Source organism: Sphaeramia orbicularis, chromosome 14 (genome assembly GCF_902148855.1).
Source record: "Sphaeramia orbicularis chromosome 14, fSphaOr1.1, whole genome shotgun sequence".
Classification (NCBI taxonomy): Eukaryota; Metazoa; Chordata; class Actinopteri; order Kurtiformes; family Apogonidae; genus Sphaeramia; species Sphaeramia orbicularis.
In genome coordinates, this window is record NC_043970.1 from 22,792,778 (window position 1) to 22,811,960 (window position 19,183).

Sequence of the window (19,183 nt, forward strand, 5' to 3'; positions counted from 1 at the left end):
CATCAGATGCTGCTGATGTAGAAATATAGATGTTAATAATTCAATGTAAGAGTTCATTGCTTGTATTAATGCAGATCACTGAAGTTCAGTCCTGCAGGTATGACATGTGTCAGTGTGTGCCATCTGCTGGTGGTGAGTTCACTTACAATGAGAGGAGGTTAACGCATTTGTAACAGCTGCAACTTTTATGTGTCAGATACTTTTCACATTAGGGCATATCAGCCTTTTTTTCAAAGTCATCATAGAAATACAGGAGACAAAAGAAGTACAGACTCCTCTTTGTCGCTGTTCTATGGTCACTGTCCTTGGTGCCATTTTCAGATTGAAACAGATAGAGTTTCCAGTCGAGTATCACTTACAGATCAGCTGAGCAGCTATACAGTGAGGGCCATATAGGCATCCTGAAGGGCATTTGCACAATACTATATTCATACTATTTAAATCCTCATCTACCAAACAACCTAAAATGTTTCAATGGTGGAAGAATGTTAAAGTAACATGAATAATCCACTAAAGATAAGTCAAGCCTTAAATAAAAATAAGTGTTAGAAAAAATATACACAGTCCCTGTCAGTGTTACTTTTGTATCGATATTACAGCTGAATTCATGTATGTCTTGTATTTCACTGTTATAAATCATAAAGGGGTTTCATACATTTCATTGCCCTGTCAGAACCACATATCAAAAAAAGGGGGGGGCCTGTTTTCAACTTTCCAATGTTTTCCAGACAATCCAAGATTTCTTGGACATTCTCAACCCATAAAGCAACATTTGTACTGCTTCCAAAAAAAATGTGGAAAAGCTGTAAAACTATTTCTGAAAAGTATCTAAAGTTGTCAGACATAAATAATGGATTAGAAAGTACAATAGTTGTTTCTGAGATGTAGTGGAGTAGAAGTAAACTGCAAACCCTGAAGTAAAGTACAAATGCTCTAAATCTGTAGTTTAATCCAATACTCCAGTTACAGTATTTTCAGTTCATCACTGAAATGTTCTTTAGTGAGCAGCAAATCATGGAATATCTCTTTTCAGATAGGGCCTTAAGTAAAAATATGAATAAACTTATCTGAACAAGGACTATTCTCTGTAATGTAATTTTCATTGAAATCTTCAGATTTATGCTACAGATATCAACCAAACACCAAGAATGCTGACAAGTAGGTGGTTTTCAAAACGTGTCTTGATTTTTAGCTGTAGAGGTGTTTTTGCATCTGGAATCATTAGGTAATTGGAGACTAAAGTAAAGAAAATAGCTTCTCACTGTTTCATTGTAGAAGGGGCTTGTGCTGCCACCAAGAGGTGAAGCTTTGTCATTTTTTCAGCACACAAATGTAATGTCCCTCATACCTTGAACACTTTGTGTGTGGCTTCTGCAGAGTTTAAACTTCTTGACAAAGTATAAAAGACATGAACAATAGAATACAATAGGTAGAATTTTCAGGGGATCTCAATGGACCTCGGTATGTGACCGTCTTTGTAGAGATTCTTTATAAGTTTATTAAAATCAATAACTTTAACATGTCTTTAAGAATCAGTCCCATGAAAAAGTCTCATAAAAAGTATTTTTAATTATATATATGCATTACATTAGTGTTTATGCATTTGGCCTTTCTTGTTCTTGTCTATATGGTTATAAAAACTTTAGTTACATACCAAAAATGTACAAGAGCCTGTTTAGTACCCGTTTAATGCTTGGCAGGTTAAAGGACAAACTGTCTGAGATCAGAGCCCCTGCTCCATGACACTGTTATGGCATATTTGAAACCAAGTGGGTCTTAGTTTTATCACTGGTGAATTGGACGTCCCTACTGTACTCAGGGAGTGGTAATGCACTTCCACTGAAACCCAGCAGAGAGCAGTAACTCCTCAGAAATCATTCTGTCTAGGCAAACAGCATGAAAGTCACTTCATCATCTTTGATTAAGGCATACACACTCGCATGCTAAGAGCATCAAATGCAAAACACAAGTGGCTAAGGCTTCATTTTAAGTGTCTGCAATGCATTTACACAAATGAAAAGCTACACAGTGAACTCCTCTTTAAGATTTCAAATGCATCTCATTTCTTTTGAATCTCTCTGGATACTTGTGCTAGCAGTGGAGTTCCTGCTATCGTCTTCAGTCTTAAGGCTTCAGTGGCAGGTCTGGAACTGGTTTTGGGTTCCCATTGGGCTCCTTTTTGTCAGGGTTGGATCTGTTCACTTTGGGGCTTCTCTGTGTAACAGGCCGTCTGTGGCGTCTTCTCTTTGGCTGACGAGAGCGTACACCATTAGGCTGTGTTGGATCCAACAGAGGATCCAGATGTAGCTTCGCACTCTGAGCATCTGAAGACTCATCAATAAATGCCAGGTTCTCCCCAAAATAGTCCAAAGGCTGACAAAGATGGGGATCAGGTAGAGTTTCAGGTTCGGCAGGTTTCTCCTCAGGCACTCGCTCTGTTTGAGTGGCCTGAGAGCCTGATTCAGATCCAGACTCTGATTCATTAGATGAGAAAGAGGAACTTGTGTAAGACCCAGACTCTGTTTGACTCTCATGCTGCTCTTCTTTTCCCTCTGGGGCCCCTGAACCTGATGCACTGTGACCGCGGCTGTGAGGCCTGTGACGCCTCTTTCGCCGGCGACGTTTAAAAGGGTCATCAATCTTTCCCGGAATCCTGAAATCCACAGACATATTTTGGATGTTCTGGGTCCAGTCTGTGGCGTGGGCCCGCAGTTCCTCCATCTAATACATAGAACAATAAAACCAGAGATGATGCAGAGGAAGTGGTAGAGGAAAGACATGATAAATGAACAGTGGAGAAGAGGAAGAAGTACCTCAGCTCTGGTTTTCTTAGACAGGACCCGAAGCCAGTTACCAATCATTGTCAGGATCGATGCAAAGTAAGCCAGACCCAGCAGGATCCAGAACCAGACTAAAGGTTTATACCAGTGGTCGCTGCCTGCGTTTCCAGAATCCCCTTTAAATTGAACAAAAACACAAGGATAGTACTGAGTTAATACATTTCACACACACTGTACACATTTGTTGTGAAGTAAATACAGATTAAAGATACACTGCATTATGACAAAATCAATAATTCATCTCTTGAAGCTGTCTTGAGTAAATTTTTATTGATCCGTGTAATATAGTACCACATGTGCAGTGATGAAAAGCTATAAGCAGTGAGCGCAGGCTGAATCTACCTTCACAAACTCCCTCTGTATGTTTGACCTACCGCTACACTAGACGTACCTTTCCCAAACTGAGGGTTGGGCCTGAAATGAGTCACAGAGCTGTGTTTATTGGTGTTAAAAAAAAAAAAATTGATTTGTGAATTCATATTTATTATTAAAATAGAAGAATATTGTTTTCTGAAAGAGTTTAAGAATGAGATAAAACAATGCAAAGGTCAAAACTAAAATGACATATAAAATTTGTTAGCATTTTAACTGTGTGCCAGTCTGTGCTGATATAGTTAACGTTACTTGTTCAGCATTGAATCACTAATTCAGCATTGTTATTTTCTTGTGAAATAGTCAAAAATGTTCATAATGTATGGTCATCTTGAGTCCTTAGGAAAAACAGGGCCAAGAACTGAAAAAGTTTTGGAACCACTGCATTAATGGGTTATGGACAAGTAAGGCTGTCATTATAAAAATAAAACAAAAACACGAATCAATAAAGAAATACATGATGCCATGAGATTAAAACTAAAATAATAAAGATAGACATTTAGAAATGAAAGTGTCAAATATTCCATACATTTAAGTTTATTTTGAAAAAAGGCACCAAATTAGAAAAATAAAATGTGAAATGTATTTATTTCTGTTGGAAAGAATTTTCATATTTCATTAGATAATTGAAATTTTTATTTCAAAATTTCTGTCTTTCTTATTTTCTTTATTATTTTAGTATCCCACCCTTCAATGGGGAGGCAAGGGGTGTTGTTTTTGGTTTGGTTTGTTTGTTTTGTTGTTTGTTTGTTAACACTCCAGCACCAAAACTATTGGATGAATTCTTACCAAATTGGGTTTATAGATTGCCAGTTAGCCCAAATAGATCTGATTACATTTTGGGAGAAGCAGGACAAAGTTTCAATTTTTTATGAATTTTTTACATCTTTTTTTTTTCTCCCATTTGTGTACAATGAATGAAATTTCAAATGTCTATAAAAACATCAATTTTGTTTCAATTTACTTCAAACTTGGCGCATTTGTATAGGCAGTTGATATGCTGACATCAGCACATGCATAGACATGATGACATCAGATGGATCCATGCCAAAATAAGATACAATACGTGCGAGGGGCGGGGTTTGTTGTGCCTGACACCACTTTTTGCATCATTTATTTATTAATTTCTTATAATGGCAGCTTTGGTTGTTTATAGGTGGACATGTAAGAGACCAAACTAATTCTGTGGGCTTGATTCCATAAAGTCCCTCCCCTGTCACTCAAATGTTTCTTTAACCCTCTTGTGAAAAATTAACTCCAATCTTTATCCTAACCAGGAGCATAGTCCAAAATTCTGGATCATATCCATAAGTAGTCTATGGATCTGTTTTCATCTTGATCCATGTTATTGGATCTAACACATGAGAAGAGAGCCTATCCTGGGTACATATGGGTGAAGACGGGGTACACCCTGGACATGTGACCAGTTCACCGCAGGGTTGACATATACAGATGAACAACCATTCACACCTACAGGCAGTTTAGACCAAGCAACCTTTTAAAGTGTATGTCTTTGGACAGTGGGAGGAGAGAGCCCACATACACAGCAAAACAAGCAGCGTTAATTTTCCAGAGTTGGGTTGATGAGTGTTGTTTTTTACCCCTGTGGTGTTAAACAGGTCTGTGGGCAGAACTAATTCCACAGTCTCATTGTTTGAACAGTCTGAAGGGGGCGTGTCATAGAGGATGTCAGATTGTAGCAACAATATGTTAGATCAGTGATGTTACAACACTGTGGGTAAAGCACTCTGCAGAGTTGATGACAATAATCACATTTATATATGCTCAATAAACAGGGTGTCACCCATACCCACAGTAATTTAGCTCTGCCTTCGTGTAGAGTTAAAAAACTTTAAAAATTTAACTCTCTTGATAGAGAGTTAAATTAACTGATGTGTTGCACCACCTTTCATGATGTAAGAAAGTGCTATGATTGGCAAGAAAAGCCTAACGCTATCCTGAAAGTAATTTTGGGGCTCCAGTGGTCAACAGGAAGAGCAGCAAAGAGTTAAATATTAACCCATAAAGACCCAACAGCCACTGGTGACCAAAGCATCCACTGATGTAAAATCTTCAATACCTGTTGATCCACTAATCCTATCAATAAATGTAAATAATTGGTGTAAAATGCAGTTTGTCGTCTTTTCATGGTCATTAGATATGACCCATTTGAACGTTCAGAGGCTCCATAGTTAGTATGAAAACACTGTCATCTTCTACAACATTAATTCACCAGTAAAACCCATGGAGTTGGATCAATGACCGTGGATGGACACACTGGGTTTATGTTCAGTTAATGAGAGATGTTACTGAAAAAGTCACGTTTTCTTCCGTTTTCACTGTTTTGATATAATAACCTTTGAATTTACTCTGAGCTTTAATGAACATCTACATGATCAGTGAATTAAATATCGGAAAATACATGATTTACACTGGAAAAACTCCAAATAAAGAGGATAATTTTGCAATAAATGGTAATAAATCCCTTAAAAAAGGTTAAACATTGAGAAAAATTAGTTTGGGTACTGCCTCAAAAGTAGCACTGGATTTTTATTGGTTAATATTAAAGAGTTATATATTAACTATATTAACTAGTGTTGACTTTAACACTTCAGTAATGGTTCTCATAGAAACATCAGATGAGTGTTGATTTTAACTCTGAGGGTGTTAAAATTGTTATATCAAATTTGCAGTGCAGACATGGAAGAACATGCAAAACTCTGCAAATAAAGGCCCACACCAGAATTGAACCCAGGACCTTCTTACTGTGAAGTTATAGGACTAACCACTGCACAACTGCACCACCATAAAACATGAACTACAGTATTTGAAATAAAAAAAAAAAAAGAAAAATGCAAATAAAACCATCCTTCTTCCTCAGTCCATCCATATTACACTGCTGTGGCTGATTAGCAGTTTTGTACCTGCAACATAGTCGCCAAAACCAACTGTTGTCAGGGTGATGACCACAAAGTAGGCTGACTCCAGTAGTGTCCACCCCTCCACCTCTTGAAAAACAAAGATAGGCACAGCAACAAAGAGCAGGCATCCCAGCAGGATGGACAGGACGGCTGAGATCACTCTCACAATGGTCGGACTAACTCGCCATTTCTGCCAAACACAAAATAATAATAATTGAGACAAATCAAAATAGATGTATTGTAAAGTCCAAGTTATGGGCCAATCAGATCAGCTCTTAAATTACTGACCAGAAAGAGGGTCTCTACTTTCAGAACAGCTTTCCTCAGACCAGTACCCAGGTGGTCTCCAACTCCAGCGAGCAGGATACCAAACAGGGGGATTCCCACCAAGGCATAGAAGATGCAGAACAACTGGCCACCATATGTTTTAGGGGAAATGTTTCCAAAACCTACAGGTAGAAACACATTCACACATAAAATCTAATCATCAAATATATGCTTCTGTTAAAAGTGCAAATGCAGGACGGATTTAAGTGATGTGGACTGACTGGGCACGCACCGATGGTTGTGATGACGGTTCCTGAGAAAAAGAAGGCACTGGCCAGGTCCCATTGACTTACGAAGGTGTCATTATTGGTGGCATCCACACCTGCACCAACAGCATCCAACACTTCCTGCAATGAGAAGAATCTACTATTAAGAATATGAAGCAGACTCAGGAATTGATTTCTGATTTGGCAGCAAAAGGAGACATTACTAACACCCTGAAAGTACACAGCAAATATGGGAGTGTTAAAATTTCAGCTACAGTGTTAAATAGAGAGTGTTGGTGTTATATTAACACCACATTGCTATAAAATAACATTGCCTGTGTTACCTTTGACAAATAAAAGTTGCCATATCAGAGTGTTCTTAACACTGATGTTAAATTTAACCTTGATTGGGGTAGATTAAGCCACGCCCTCACGTAATGGTTCCACACCCACACCAGAATGAGCAAGGCCACACTGACTCATGATGTTTCAAAATGGCCGCTTCAAGAACAGGAGTTCTGGCTGATTACACCTTCAGCCACATTGGTGGAAGAGATTAAACACACCTGTGGAGCCTGATTGCTCTGAGAAACTTAAAGTAAAGAACTGTGACAGAAGGGAAGGATTGAGAATTTCCAAGGATCTAAGAACAGGGTGACAGGTTATGTTTGTTTGAGTTTTCAAGGAGAGAAACAAAACAAAATGCAAAGTTTTGAAGATTCACAGCATGGGTGAAAAGTGTTACTTTAAACACTGTATCTCAACACCAACACTAGTGTAGAGTGGATACATCACTGGAAGGTGTTGTGTGATGTTACTTTATGATGAAGAGTGTTGAACTAACATAAACTGGGTGTTAATCTTTTAACATTTTCAGAAGTGTTACCTTGACACTGTACAGTGTGGACACATATAGACACTTTGCGAGTGTTAATTTCAGCAGAGTGGGTGTTAAATTAACACTGACATTTTTGCAGTGTACAAACAGAACACACTCCTGTATTACTTGATAGCCCTTTGCATTGAACTCCATCCTCCAGGAATTGCACCACTTTGTCATCTTTCCTCTGAACACAATCAGCAGCAGTTTATGACAAAGAAGTGAGTACGAGGACGAGTGAGGGCTCCATTCTGTCCCAACATTATCGAACCACTGCCAGCAGAGATAATCTCATTTACTGAATCAATTGTCTACTTTGTATCTGTTGGTACTCGAAGACATCCACAGAGTCTAAATTTAACCTGGAATATGATGAAGTTGTGGTTGAACGTGAGTTTTGCAGACCTCATTACTCCTGATAAATTGGAAGTGTGTTATTACAGAGACAGACAACACAGTGTTATACATTTGAACAACTGATTATATGTTTTCACATGTTTCAGTTAATTCACATCCCCACATTTTGGCTGCTTCTAGTACTGCTTTTATTTTTACTTTCAGCTGTCTTTGTCTTATTGCAGAATTCAGTAACAAAGGGTAAACTGTGAGTTTGTGTAAACCAACTTCTGTGAAGTCTGTACCCTACAGGAGACATTCCTGAAACAATTTAGAGCAATAACAACAAAATTATCTAATTTTCAATCCTGCCAGGGAATTCATCCACATTAAAGTGCTGTAATATTATGAAATAATACAGGAAGTGAGATTGTAGAGGTATATATTGGCTGCACTTCAGTTCTGTGTAGACAGACACACCAGACTAACGCTACATTACACAGAGTGCATTACACATACAACTGAAACAGTTCTACAGATGCACTAATAATATGATGATATTCTACCTGAGAGTAAATTTAAAGGTTTAGATTACTTTCTTGAGTGCACTTCCAAGGAATAAAACCAATAAACACTGGTCTTGGGGTATCATAGGAGGTGGTAGAGTACTCATTCTTTTATCATACAAGACAGTACATCATAAAACTCTTCCCTTTGACTTCCTGTTTGTTTGGATGAATTTTGGATGAACCACTATTCTAATTGTTTTCATACTGTTTTTGGTTCGGTTTGTTTGTTTCTTTGTTTGTTAACACTCTAGCAGCAAAATAATTGGTTGAATTCATACCATATTGGGTTTATAGATTGCCAGTGACCCAGAATAGATCTGATTACATTTTGAGAAAAGTAGGTCGATTTTCAAATGTTTTATGAATTTTTTTAAAATCTTTTTTTTCCCCATTTACTTATAAGGGGAAAAATTTCAAATGTCTATACAAACATCAATTTCATTTCAATTTACTTCAAACTTGGTAAATATATAGAGGCAATTGATTTGGTGACATCACCACACGCATAGACGTGATGACATCATGTCTATGACATCATGTCTATGATGGCAACATGTCTATGACTGACTTGTGAGGGGCGGGGTTTGTTTTACCTGGCACCACTTGTTTTAATTTTCATGTTATGTTACAAGAAAAACAAAAAGTTATCTTGCTACTGGTTTTCAGACAAGTACTTTTCATAGCAGTTATGTACACTGTTCTATACATACAAAGTTAGAATAATATTGCTGTCACATTCTTCTTTTTATTCGTATTTGTACACACCAATAATCACCTTTGACCAGGTGCAACGACTACATGCTGAGTCCCAGTTACACTTTATCAATCAAGACTAAATGTCATTATCACAACCATAACAATATTTTTTCCAACTTTATGGGTAATAACTGCTTATGAAAAGTAACCCATTATTTACCTGAGACAATCCATGTAATACTATCCAATGGCAAGTTCTAATCTTTTTTTGTTTTTCTTGTAATATAAAATAAAAACAAAAAAAAGAACAAGAGCATTTTGTCATGAGTTCACATAGACGGAAGAAAATGATTAGCGTTATTAATTATTATACCTCCTTTTTTAACTACTGCCACTATTTTGTCATTTATGGTGAAAAAAGATGATCTGGTTGCACCACTGAATTTACATGAAAACTAAGTCTGTATAGATTTTGCAGAATATATTGGGGGGCTTTTTGTTGTTTTTTTCTCTCTTTTGTGCATTCTGTCATCTTAAACATAAAAAAGAAACTACTATATGGTACATTTGCACTAATAAAACACTGAAAAAGATGTTTTGGTTTGTGATCATATGTTAAATATTATATTATATTATATACTGCTCATAAAGGTGGAATACATTTTTTTAAAAATCTCTTCTCATAAAATGATTTTGACAGTGTGATTTATTCTTGATAAATAAAGTGTAACTGTGTCTCAATAGGTAATCATTGTTCTTGGTGATTGCTGATGTGTATAAATAGGAATAAAAAGAGGAAGGGGCCTGAAAACAAAATTATTCCCACTTTATGGGCAACAGTGTACTATTGAACTTTAGTTACATAAAAACTTGGTTCATCTGGAGTTTGGGGTATAATTTTATTATCTCCACCAAGTGAAACGGCGGAGGTTATGTTTTCATCGGGGTTTGTCTGTCTGTTTGTCTGTTAGCAAGATAACTCAAAAAGTTATGGAGGAATTTTCATGAAATTTTCAGGAAATGTTGATTCTGGCACAAGGAACAAATGATAAAATTTTGGTGGTGCTGGTGGGGGGGGGCTGATCTGCGTTGGCGGAGGTCTGTGCTCTCTGAGTGCTTTTCTAGTTTGTATATTTGATGATTTCTGTCTGTTTTGTACATCCTTTCGTCTTAAACATGAAAAATAACTTAGATATTATATGCTATACAGTACATTTGTGCTAATAAAACACTCAAAAACATCTTGTGCAGGTGCAGGACACAGCGTTCTAAAAACAGCTTTGTTCCTGTCACTGTCACTGAGCTCAATAAGAAATAGTGACATTGCACTTTATTAACTTATTTTAGTTATTTATTCTATTTCTTTGCTCTATTTATTATTATTGTGACTTCAATTTTTTTTTTTTTTTTTTTATGTTCTTCTCCTGTTTTGTTTTTTTTTTTAATCCCAGACTGTTTTTATCTTTTGGGTTTTTATTGTGTTTGATTGCATCTTGTTTTTATTTATTTGATCTTATTTATTTATTTTATTCTTTTACTTATCCATGCTGCTATATTGATGAATGGTGGAACACTGAGCACTTTCTGTCCTGTCTGTAAGCTCGATCAAGTACCTGTCTAACATGTTCAATGTATGTCTTGCTGTAATGCCAAAGCAATCACCCCGACTGCAAAACAAATCTACCCACGGGTACAAATAAAGTAACCTTGAACCTTGTCTGTTGTCTGGTCTCATGTTAAATTGTAAAACTCAACAGAATCTCTGACAAAATAAATAGTCTTGATAATAATCCGTTTAATGCAGCATAAATATGAGGACCGGTAGCCAGCTCACATACAGTGGTCACATCTGTTTGCTGCAGCTGTCCCCTCACATCATCACCACATGGCTGTTATTCAGAGACATTAATCGCCGATAGTGGAAAATGTACAACTGCTCAAGAGAGCCACATAGCACAGTGATGTGATGTTTGAAGGATGGGGACAGTTTGTTGTAGAAACACAAAGACATGTTGAAACATCATCTGACTTTGGTACTTTGAAACCCGAACCACAATCCCAGCCAGTTGAACAGACCATAAACCTTTAATAACATCTGAAGAACGACTTTGTAGCAGCTGTCTTGCTCACTCAAAAAAGACCATTAATGTGCATTTGTATATCAGCTCCAATTAAGTGCATACATATCTGCAACTATTACTACCATGTAAAGCAATTTGTGAGCGTAGCAGCAGCTGAACAACACTTAAAGAACCAGCACTGAAGGTAAAATAAGGTCAAATGTGCCAGTCTTTCTGAATCCGAGCCTTTGTTTGTCCTTCTGATCCGTTTCCGTCGTGCCCTTCACTCCCTTTAACCTTTCTATAAGTGTCAACAACTTCTATAGATCACTTTGCAGGCTAAAACAGTAGTTTACAACTTTTTGGAACATGTACAAACATCTTGAGATCCCATCGTGGAAGCCAAGCTGGATCATAACCCTCCAACCTACGCTTGGATCAGTTTTCATGTTCTTTCACCGACCGGCGCTGACCCATAGCTCCATAGTCGCTCTGACCACACCTGTTATCTGGCCCATGGTCAAACGGCCCTGGTGGCTCCTCACATCTGAAGTGACCACACTCAGGACACATAAAATGCATTCTGAATATGATAAGACCTATGAACATGAAATATGAAACAAAGCCATTTTCACTAAGACACCAAGCCAAAATATATTTTTAGCCATAGGACCTGATCAGTCTCTAAGCTGTTTGAAGCCCAACATAACGACCCTGTACAATAGCAAAGTATTTGACGTTATATTTTGGATGGTCTGAGTAATTTTTATAGTGCGTTTATGTCATTGCAGCTTAATTGTTGCATCAAATGGGCCACTAAAAAGTACAGCTGTATGGTGTAGTGTTACAGTCAAAACAGGTCAAGACTAAAAGATAATGAAGCAAAAATATATATTTTAATGAAGCAGTCTCATTAATTCAGATTCAGAAGAGTTGAATCTGTGTAAATGAAATGTAAATGTGAATAAATGAGAAGAAAAATCTTGTTATCACAGGATATGTTTTAAACAACATAACATAAAATAACTACATTGCTAAAAAAATGTTTGCTTCAGAGATAAAATGTGTTCAAATTTACATACTTTGAAAAGATGAATGAGGAAAAATGATAGAAATGCTGGTTGATGTATGTTTTCAAGATATATAATAGAGTGTTATTACATATACATAGAATAAATATACAGAGAATCTGAAAAATGAATGTACTCTTATGTGCAGACAGTGTTGTAAAGCAGAACTAGTGGCTTTTCTTATTAAATCAAAGAATTTCACATTTTGACCAAATGTTTTCTCTTGTAAACTACAACCAACCAGCACTTTTGGTTTATTTTTCATTATTTGTGACCCAAATTTGATAAAGTATCTATTCTTCTTCTTCCTCTTGAAGTATTTTACTGTAGACCAGTGTTTTTGCACCATCTAAGAAAACACTGCTTTGCATTTTTAAATTGATTTTCAAGTTATCATGAAAAACATCCTGTAAAATTATAATACACTGCAAAAAGGAATTCCAGGAAAATACAAAAGTTATGTTTCTGGGATTTTTTTTTTTTTTTTTTTTAATCATGGCCTCTAAGCTGGGATGTAACAAAAGGGATGAGATGCATGTTGAGGCCATCACATTTTATAAAAATAAATACGTTAGGCTTATTTTTCATCTAATGCGTATAATATAGGCATATGGAAACACTGGTACAACTTCTCAGTTTAAGGAAATGTATCCATCTCAAAGAACCAATGCTTGTCAATGCTCGTGATATGCAAATAAAGTATTTTGGTTACATTTTTTACTGGTTTAACTTTTATTAAATCTAGTCAAGCAAATGTTCTTACTCTACTGAGAAATGCTTTTCTTAATCCAGGATGATTTTAATAACATAATGTTTTGGCAGTGCATCTGCAATGAGTATTCCTGTACCTCGATAAAGGCCTGCAGGTTGTCATTATCGATGCAGCTGAAGTTCAACAGGAAGTCCCGGCGTGTGTTCTGCAGCTGGATGTGCTTGTTCTCCTCTCGAGGAGTCTCCAGGGCGCGGAACACCACAGCGCCCAGCACCAAGTAGAGCAGCACCCCAGTGAGGATGGCGAGTAGGGTGGAGCAGCGCATGGCTGCACCTCCACCTAGTCCAAAGGCAGACTGCTGTTTCTCTCTGCCAGCCTCGGTGCTTCTGTTGCCAGGATCCCAGCTGCTGCAGCTGAAACATCAGCAACAACACAAACCGGACTACAACCCTCAGTTGTACTCACGTCTGCGGCAGCCAGCCTTTTAGCTGCACACAAGGCATTAAATGGACTCAGGGCTCACCACACTGCTGACACACAGTAAATGCAACATCCCCAATAAAAAGCCTGACCCGCTTTACACTTCCAACAGATCAGACTGTATGAAATCCCAGACTGGACAAATGATCTATGTGACTGAAACTTAAACAGATCCATCTGTCATGCAGCCACTGACCTGTTACTCCGCCTCAGTTGCTCACGCCTTCGTCTTTTCCAGTCTTTCTTTGCACCAGGCTTAAGGATGGAGTCCCTGGATCCGTACCCACTTGGGAGTCCGTCCACCTCACACTCTGAAGGAGGGGACACTGGAAAAACAAACAGCTGTTTAGTGTCTATCACACACACTGTGTTCTCTGTATGAGGACAAATGGGATATCAACAACTGACGGCAGGGTGAAGGTTGTAGAGAAATACAGTAATGTACATGTTAGGGAAAGAAAACCAACTGTTGCTGTTTATTTATTCCCTGTACACACCTGACAGATATACGCACCATTGGAACCTTTAGTTTTCAGTGAGAGACTGTTCTACCCACACGTAGGTAAACTCTGGGTCCACAGTAGGGGATAAACAAATAAAAATGATGAAATATTGTAGGTAGAGCAATATGTTTATAATGGCTTTTGGTGTCAGTGTTGGAGACGATTAGGTGTCTATTAATAACGGTATCTCTGATGTGATTATGTTGGTCATTGTGGACTCAAATCAATTTCAATCAAGATCTAAATGTCTGCAGTGCTAAGTGTATTTACTAACTAAAGCTACAAAGCTGATACTGACACTCCCCTGTCAGGGACATTTCAGCAAGATTCAGTAGAGAAAGAATTTATTATTTCATTAATTTTGTAGGGCAAAACTTGTTTTTCTCTAATATAAAAAAACAAGAACTATTCAGTTTAACAAAAAACAAAAAGAAAATCCAGTCTTTATTGATGGTTCAGATAGTGGTTGGTAAAGAACTGAAAAACAGAACTCCACCTGCACTAATTCTGTATATTCTATGGAACACCATAAGAAATATAGAAAATACTGCAGTACACAGTGTAGAATCAGAATGTAGGAACTAGTTCTTGCATGATGCTGATCATTCTTTTCTTTCAGCTCTCTATATAAATATGTATATAATTTCATTTTTCCACAACATTTCAGAGCTAACCACACCCCTCACCCCTGAGGCAGTACTTTATCATTTCAACCAGTGGGCTTGTCACTTTTCTCTGCATCAGTGATTGCAAGCCAAAATAAAACAAGCTCCCTTCTCAAGTACAACTTTTGTGACTGCAGCCCTTTAGTCAGCAGATCTTTTGGTCTTGATCCAAACTTAGACCAATAAACTGTCACACGGTGACAGCAGATTATATACTTCCTCCTCAAACAGTTTTACAGCTGCTGGGAAAAACAAAGGGACAATCCACTTACTAAATTGGATGTTTTAGAGCCAGGAATTAGCGATAAATATAAAATCTACACAGACACAAAATGACTTTAAATACCCTGAACATATGTACATTTAATGCATTTGTAAAGCAGCTATGAAAACTGTGAGTCTGGCAACACACATGTGGTTCATGACTCACTTAAAAACAGAGTGGTTTAATAATGATTTAGTAAGAAATATATTATGTTGCTTCAATCTTAAAGAGACATATGAACATGGACAGAACAAGATGTATTTAAGTCATCAGCTCATATCCTAACATTAACACATGAAGCCAGACAGATTATGCACCACTAGACAAAAGGAAGTGTAATACAGCTTACATTAAGTGCCTACTGTTCTGCTGCTGCAGCCGAGCCGTGGCCGTAGTGATCCCATTTTATTACCACTTAGAGTCCCTACGGGTCCATAAGATGTTTGGTATGGACCAGTGCGCCAGACAGTCCAGCCCTGCATGCTTACCTCAAAACGAAAGATCATAAGAATCCAGAGTACCGGACACCTCATGCAGAGTATTTCATGATCTCCGGCAGCTGCATACAGGCATGGTGTGAGGGTATGAGTAAGGAGAGAGGCTGTTGCTGAGTGCACAGGAGAGGAAAAGACACTCAATCAAACTGACTTTATATAGAGTAGCGTGGACGTGAGGGAGAGTGAATTAAAGAGAGAGCAGCCCAGATGGAGGTGGAGAAGCAGGGAATGACAGCTACAGAAAACAATTTCATCAGCCTGTATTTGTAGCAGCAGCAGAAGATCTTAGTGTGTATTTGATCAGTTTAAAGAGCAAACATTTATATTTGAAGGAGGGGCACAGTTTTCAACTATTGGATGTATAACCCAGCCTTTAACCCTTTCATGCGTGAATTATGAGAACCTTAGTCAAGATTTTTTTGCTGAGTGTTTTTAATTCCTCTTTAGACATGAAAAAACAATGTGATTGAAATTTTTTTTATAACCCTATTTTTCATGGAGTTACAAAAATGTCCACTCAGCTGGACACAATGTGTTTAATTTTAGAAAAAAAGACACATGTATTTAAAACCCATCATCAGAAAGTGATATACTGTGTGAAAATATGAAATGAAAACATTTTTTATGCAGCTAATCTGATGTTTTCTCACATTTTAACATACTCTAACTCTATAACACCAAATGTGTCATATTTGATCCATGAGTTTTGAAGGCCTCTACATGATCAGCGTGATATTTTTTTCTTGAAAAACCTGATGTATACAATTAGATACATGCAATACACAGATAATCCACCAGGGGCGAGGAATTCTGTCACCAGAGGCCTTTCCAGTGACACTACAAGACTGTCATTCATGTTGAAGGAGGAAGAACTTTGCCAATGTTGAAAAAGGAATTACCAATTTGTTAGACATGTTTGTGTTATATTATGTTTTTGTTTGTTTAAAAATAATAATATTTGAACATTGAGACCTGATGCATCAAATATGACACAAAATTGAAACTCATACATGGAAATTGATATTTGAAAAAAACATTTTTGGTGTGTTTAGAAGGACCAATAAAGGCTCCAGTTTCAAAGAACTGGAATTTTCTGTCAATGATTTAATCGTTCAGGCTTTACAGGGTTAAAACTACTTATTACTTACTTCATGGAAATGTAATATGCAAAAAAAAAACTTTTTGTTTAAGAAAACTGTTAATTACAGTCTAATAACAACTAGCAATTGATTTACACTCAAACATGTTACTACAGATCAGGTTGATCAAGAACAGCAAAGTTACAGTAATGGTATGAATGTCAGTGTATGAGATGATCCATAAGTGTCCACTGTGTTGGCTGATATGCACATAAATCAACAAAATCCATAAATATACAAAAGAACAGCTGTAGACTAGCCGTCCACTGTTTTGACCACTGTGCATGAAAGGGTTAAATTCACCCATCCTATATGTACAGTTAGAACTGTTACTATTTATTTTGCTGTTTTCCAACAATATAATGTATTTGCAACAGGAAGCGTCAATATTTGCACTGTTGAGTATTGGCATGTGAAGGGAACACACGTTAATCCTAAGATTCAGTGAGGTTTAATATGTTACACTGTCGATTTTGCAGGAGGAATCAGATGAGCCGCCCCTGTCTCTGCTCTCTATCCCATCTGACTCAGTAGCCGGTTGACAACTGCTGCAGCTTTTTTCTGTGTGTGTGTGTGTGTGTGTGTGTGTGTGTGTGTGTGTGTGTGTGTGTGTGTGTGTTCACAGGGGAGTGGATCATGTTTCTGAGGCGTAGCCATATAAATATTATTCTCCCACATCTTAAGCACCTGCCAGGTCAGGTCAGGAGACTCCAGATTCCTGTTTTAAGTTTGTGTTTGTTTTTAGCACCATGCTCTAAATGATTATCCTCTGTTTACTGTGCAACTATTTGTCTTTTCTCACTTACAAGAAGCCCAGAGAGAAAAATAATGTTGTTGAAGTAGTAAATGTACATCTATTTAAGCCAGTGGTTTACTGTAAGTTGTTAGCTGTTTAGATGTTTTCTATTTGCACAGTGGTTATGTGATTACATTTATTTTATTTTATGTATTAGTCTATTATTATTATTTTAGTATCATTTAATTTCTTTTATTTTTGTGGAGTGTCACTGCTGAAATTACTGCTTTGGGGAAGGGAAGGGAAGGGAAGGGAAGGGAAGGAAAGGAAAGGAAAGGAAAGGAAAGGAAAGGAAAGGAAAGGAAAGGAAAGGAAAGGTTTAGATCACAGGTGTCAAACATGCGGCCTGGGGGCCAAAACCAGCCCGCCAAAGGTTCCAATCCGGCCCGCGGGATGAATTTGCAAAGTGCAAGTTAGGGCATCAAACTCAAAAATAATATTATAATAACCTATAAATAATGACAACATCAATTTTTCTCTTCGCTTTAGTGCAAAAAAACATTAAATTATAAAATGTTTACATTAACAAACTATCCTTTAACAATAAAATGTGAATAACCTGAACAAATATGAACAACCTGAAATGTCTAAAGAAAAGTGCAATTTTAGCAATATTCTGCCTGTTACTAAATGTTCTGTCATTGTAGACCTGATCTATAATGCACATGTATGAATGAAAAGTCAAGGCAAAATTTTGATAAGATTGTACTTATATTTCTTAGCAAATTTTTTCAGGTTATTCACATCCTTTTTGTTTGGATAGTTTGTAAACATAAATACTGGCATAATTGAATGTCATTTTTTTCTGCACAAAAACCATTTGGAGTTGTCATGATTTATTGGCTATCATGCTATTATTTTACTGGTCTGGCCCACTTCAGATTAAATTGGGCTGAATGTGGCCCCCGGAAGAAAATGAGTTTGACACCCCTGGTTTAGATATATTGATTAAGATTATTTATTTTTCATTGCTTCTCTACTGTAACTGAACCCCTTCAACCAGCCTATTCCATATTTATTTCATCCTGAGATTAAACATGAATATTTGGAGGTAAACTCAATTAACAATAACTCAGTTTCTTTATTATTTGTTGGTTGGTTTCTCTCTTGGCAAGAAAACAGTAAAATTACTGAACACGGTTTCATGGAACGTGATGGAAAGGTATGACACAGGCTTAGGATGAAGCCAAAACACTGTATATAAATAGTGGATGAACCCTCCGTGACGTCTGTGGGTCTGGCATGTAAATGCAACACCTGTGGTTCATGACTCACTTAACAACACAGTGGTTTAATGTTTTAATATTATGTACATTATGTTGCCTGTTGTACTTCACTGTGCATCATTTTGGTTTATGAACTGCAGTTTCGAAACCTCGAGGTGCAGGACATGACCATTTTCATGATGTTTTTAGACACCAAAAGCAAATGAAGAGCTAAGCACCAATAAACTAAATGACAGAATCCTCTGACAGCCTAGGAAGTAACACAACCACAGCAGAATCGTTCACCACGGCACAAAATGTGTTTTATTCAGTAAACAAAACTCTAAGGCTTTGTTCACACTGGTGACACAAGTGGCCCAAATCTGACTTTTTTGCCCATATGTGATCAGTAATTTAAATATAGAAAAATACCTGATGTTTACTGAAAAACTGCAAAATACGGAGGATAATATTATAATAAAGGGTAATAAATCATTTTTTAAAAAGATAAATATACACTGTTACAAAAATCTGTAATTTAACAGAATTTTTAGCGTTTATTTTACAGATTTTTTTCTGTACTTTTAAGATACAGGAAAATATCAATGAAATTACAAAACTACACTGTGATTTTACATGTCAAA

At 37.0% G+C, this 19,183-nt stretch overlaps 1 protein-coding gene across 2 annotated transcripts; it reads right to left on the reverse strand.

Moving 5' to 3' along the window:
• Nucleotides 1-1,570: 1,570 nt before the first annotated feature.
• kcnk4b (potassium channel, subfamily K, member 4b) lies at nucleotides 1,571-15,660 on the reverse strand. 2 transcript variants are annotated; one of them, XM_030153884.1, is made up of 8 exons: nucleotides 15,391-15,660; nucleotides 13,666-13,795; nucleotides 13,126-13,402; nucleotides 6,693-6,807; nucleotides 6,422-6,582; nucleotides 6,137-6,323; nucleotides 2,814-2,956; nucleotides 1,571-2,721 (listed from the first exon to the last, which is right to left on the reverse strand). In XM_030153884.1, exons 3-8 carry the CDS (start codon nucleotides 13,312-13,314, stop codon nucleotides 2,125-2,127), a joined length of 1,392 nt encoding a protein of 463 aa, XP_030009744.1. In that variant the 5' UTR covers nucleotides 13,315-13,402; nucleotides 13,666-13,795; nucleotides 15,391-15,660; the 3' UTR covers nucleotides 1,571-2,124. The 2 variants fall into 2 exon arrangements, with proteins under 2 accessions (XP_030009744.1, XP_030009745.1); XM_030153885.1 differs by having other exon boundaries at nucleotides 13,126-13,516.
• Between the last annotated feature and the right edge of the window lie 3,523 nt (nucleotides 15,661-19,183).

Bases quoted from the DNA above. Each gene is read 5' to 3' on its own strand.
- kcnk4b (XM_030153884.1), bottom strand. From the start codon at position 13,314: ATGCGCTGCTCCACCCTACTCGCCATCCTCACTGGGGTGCTGCTCTAC. The intron at 6,324-6,421 runs GTCAGTAATTTA...TGTGTTTGGCAG, and splicing joins AAGTAGAGACCCTCTTTCTG to AAATGGCGAGTTAGTCCGAC. The intron at 2,722-2,813 runs GTACTTCTTCCT...TCTATGTATTAG, and splicing joins CTAAGAAAACCAGAGCTGAG to ATGGAGGAACTGCGGGCCCA.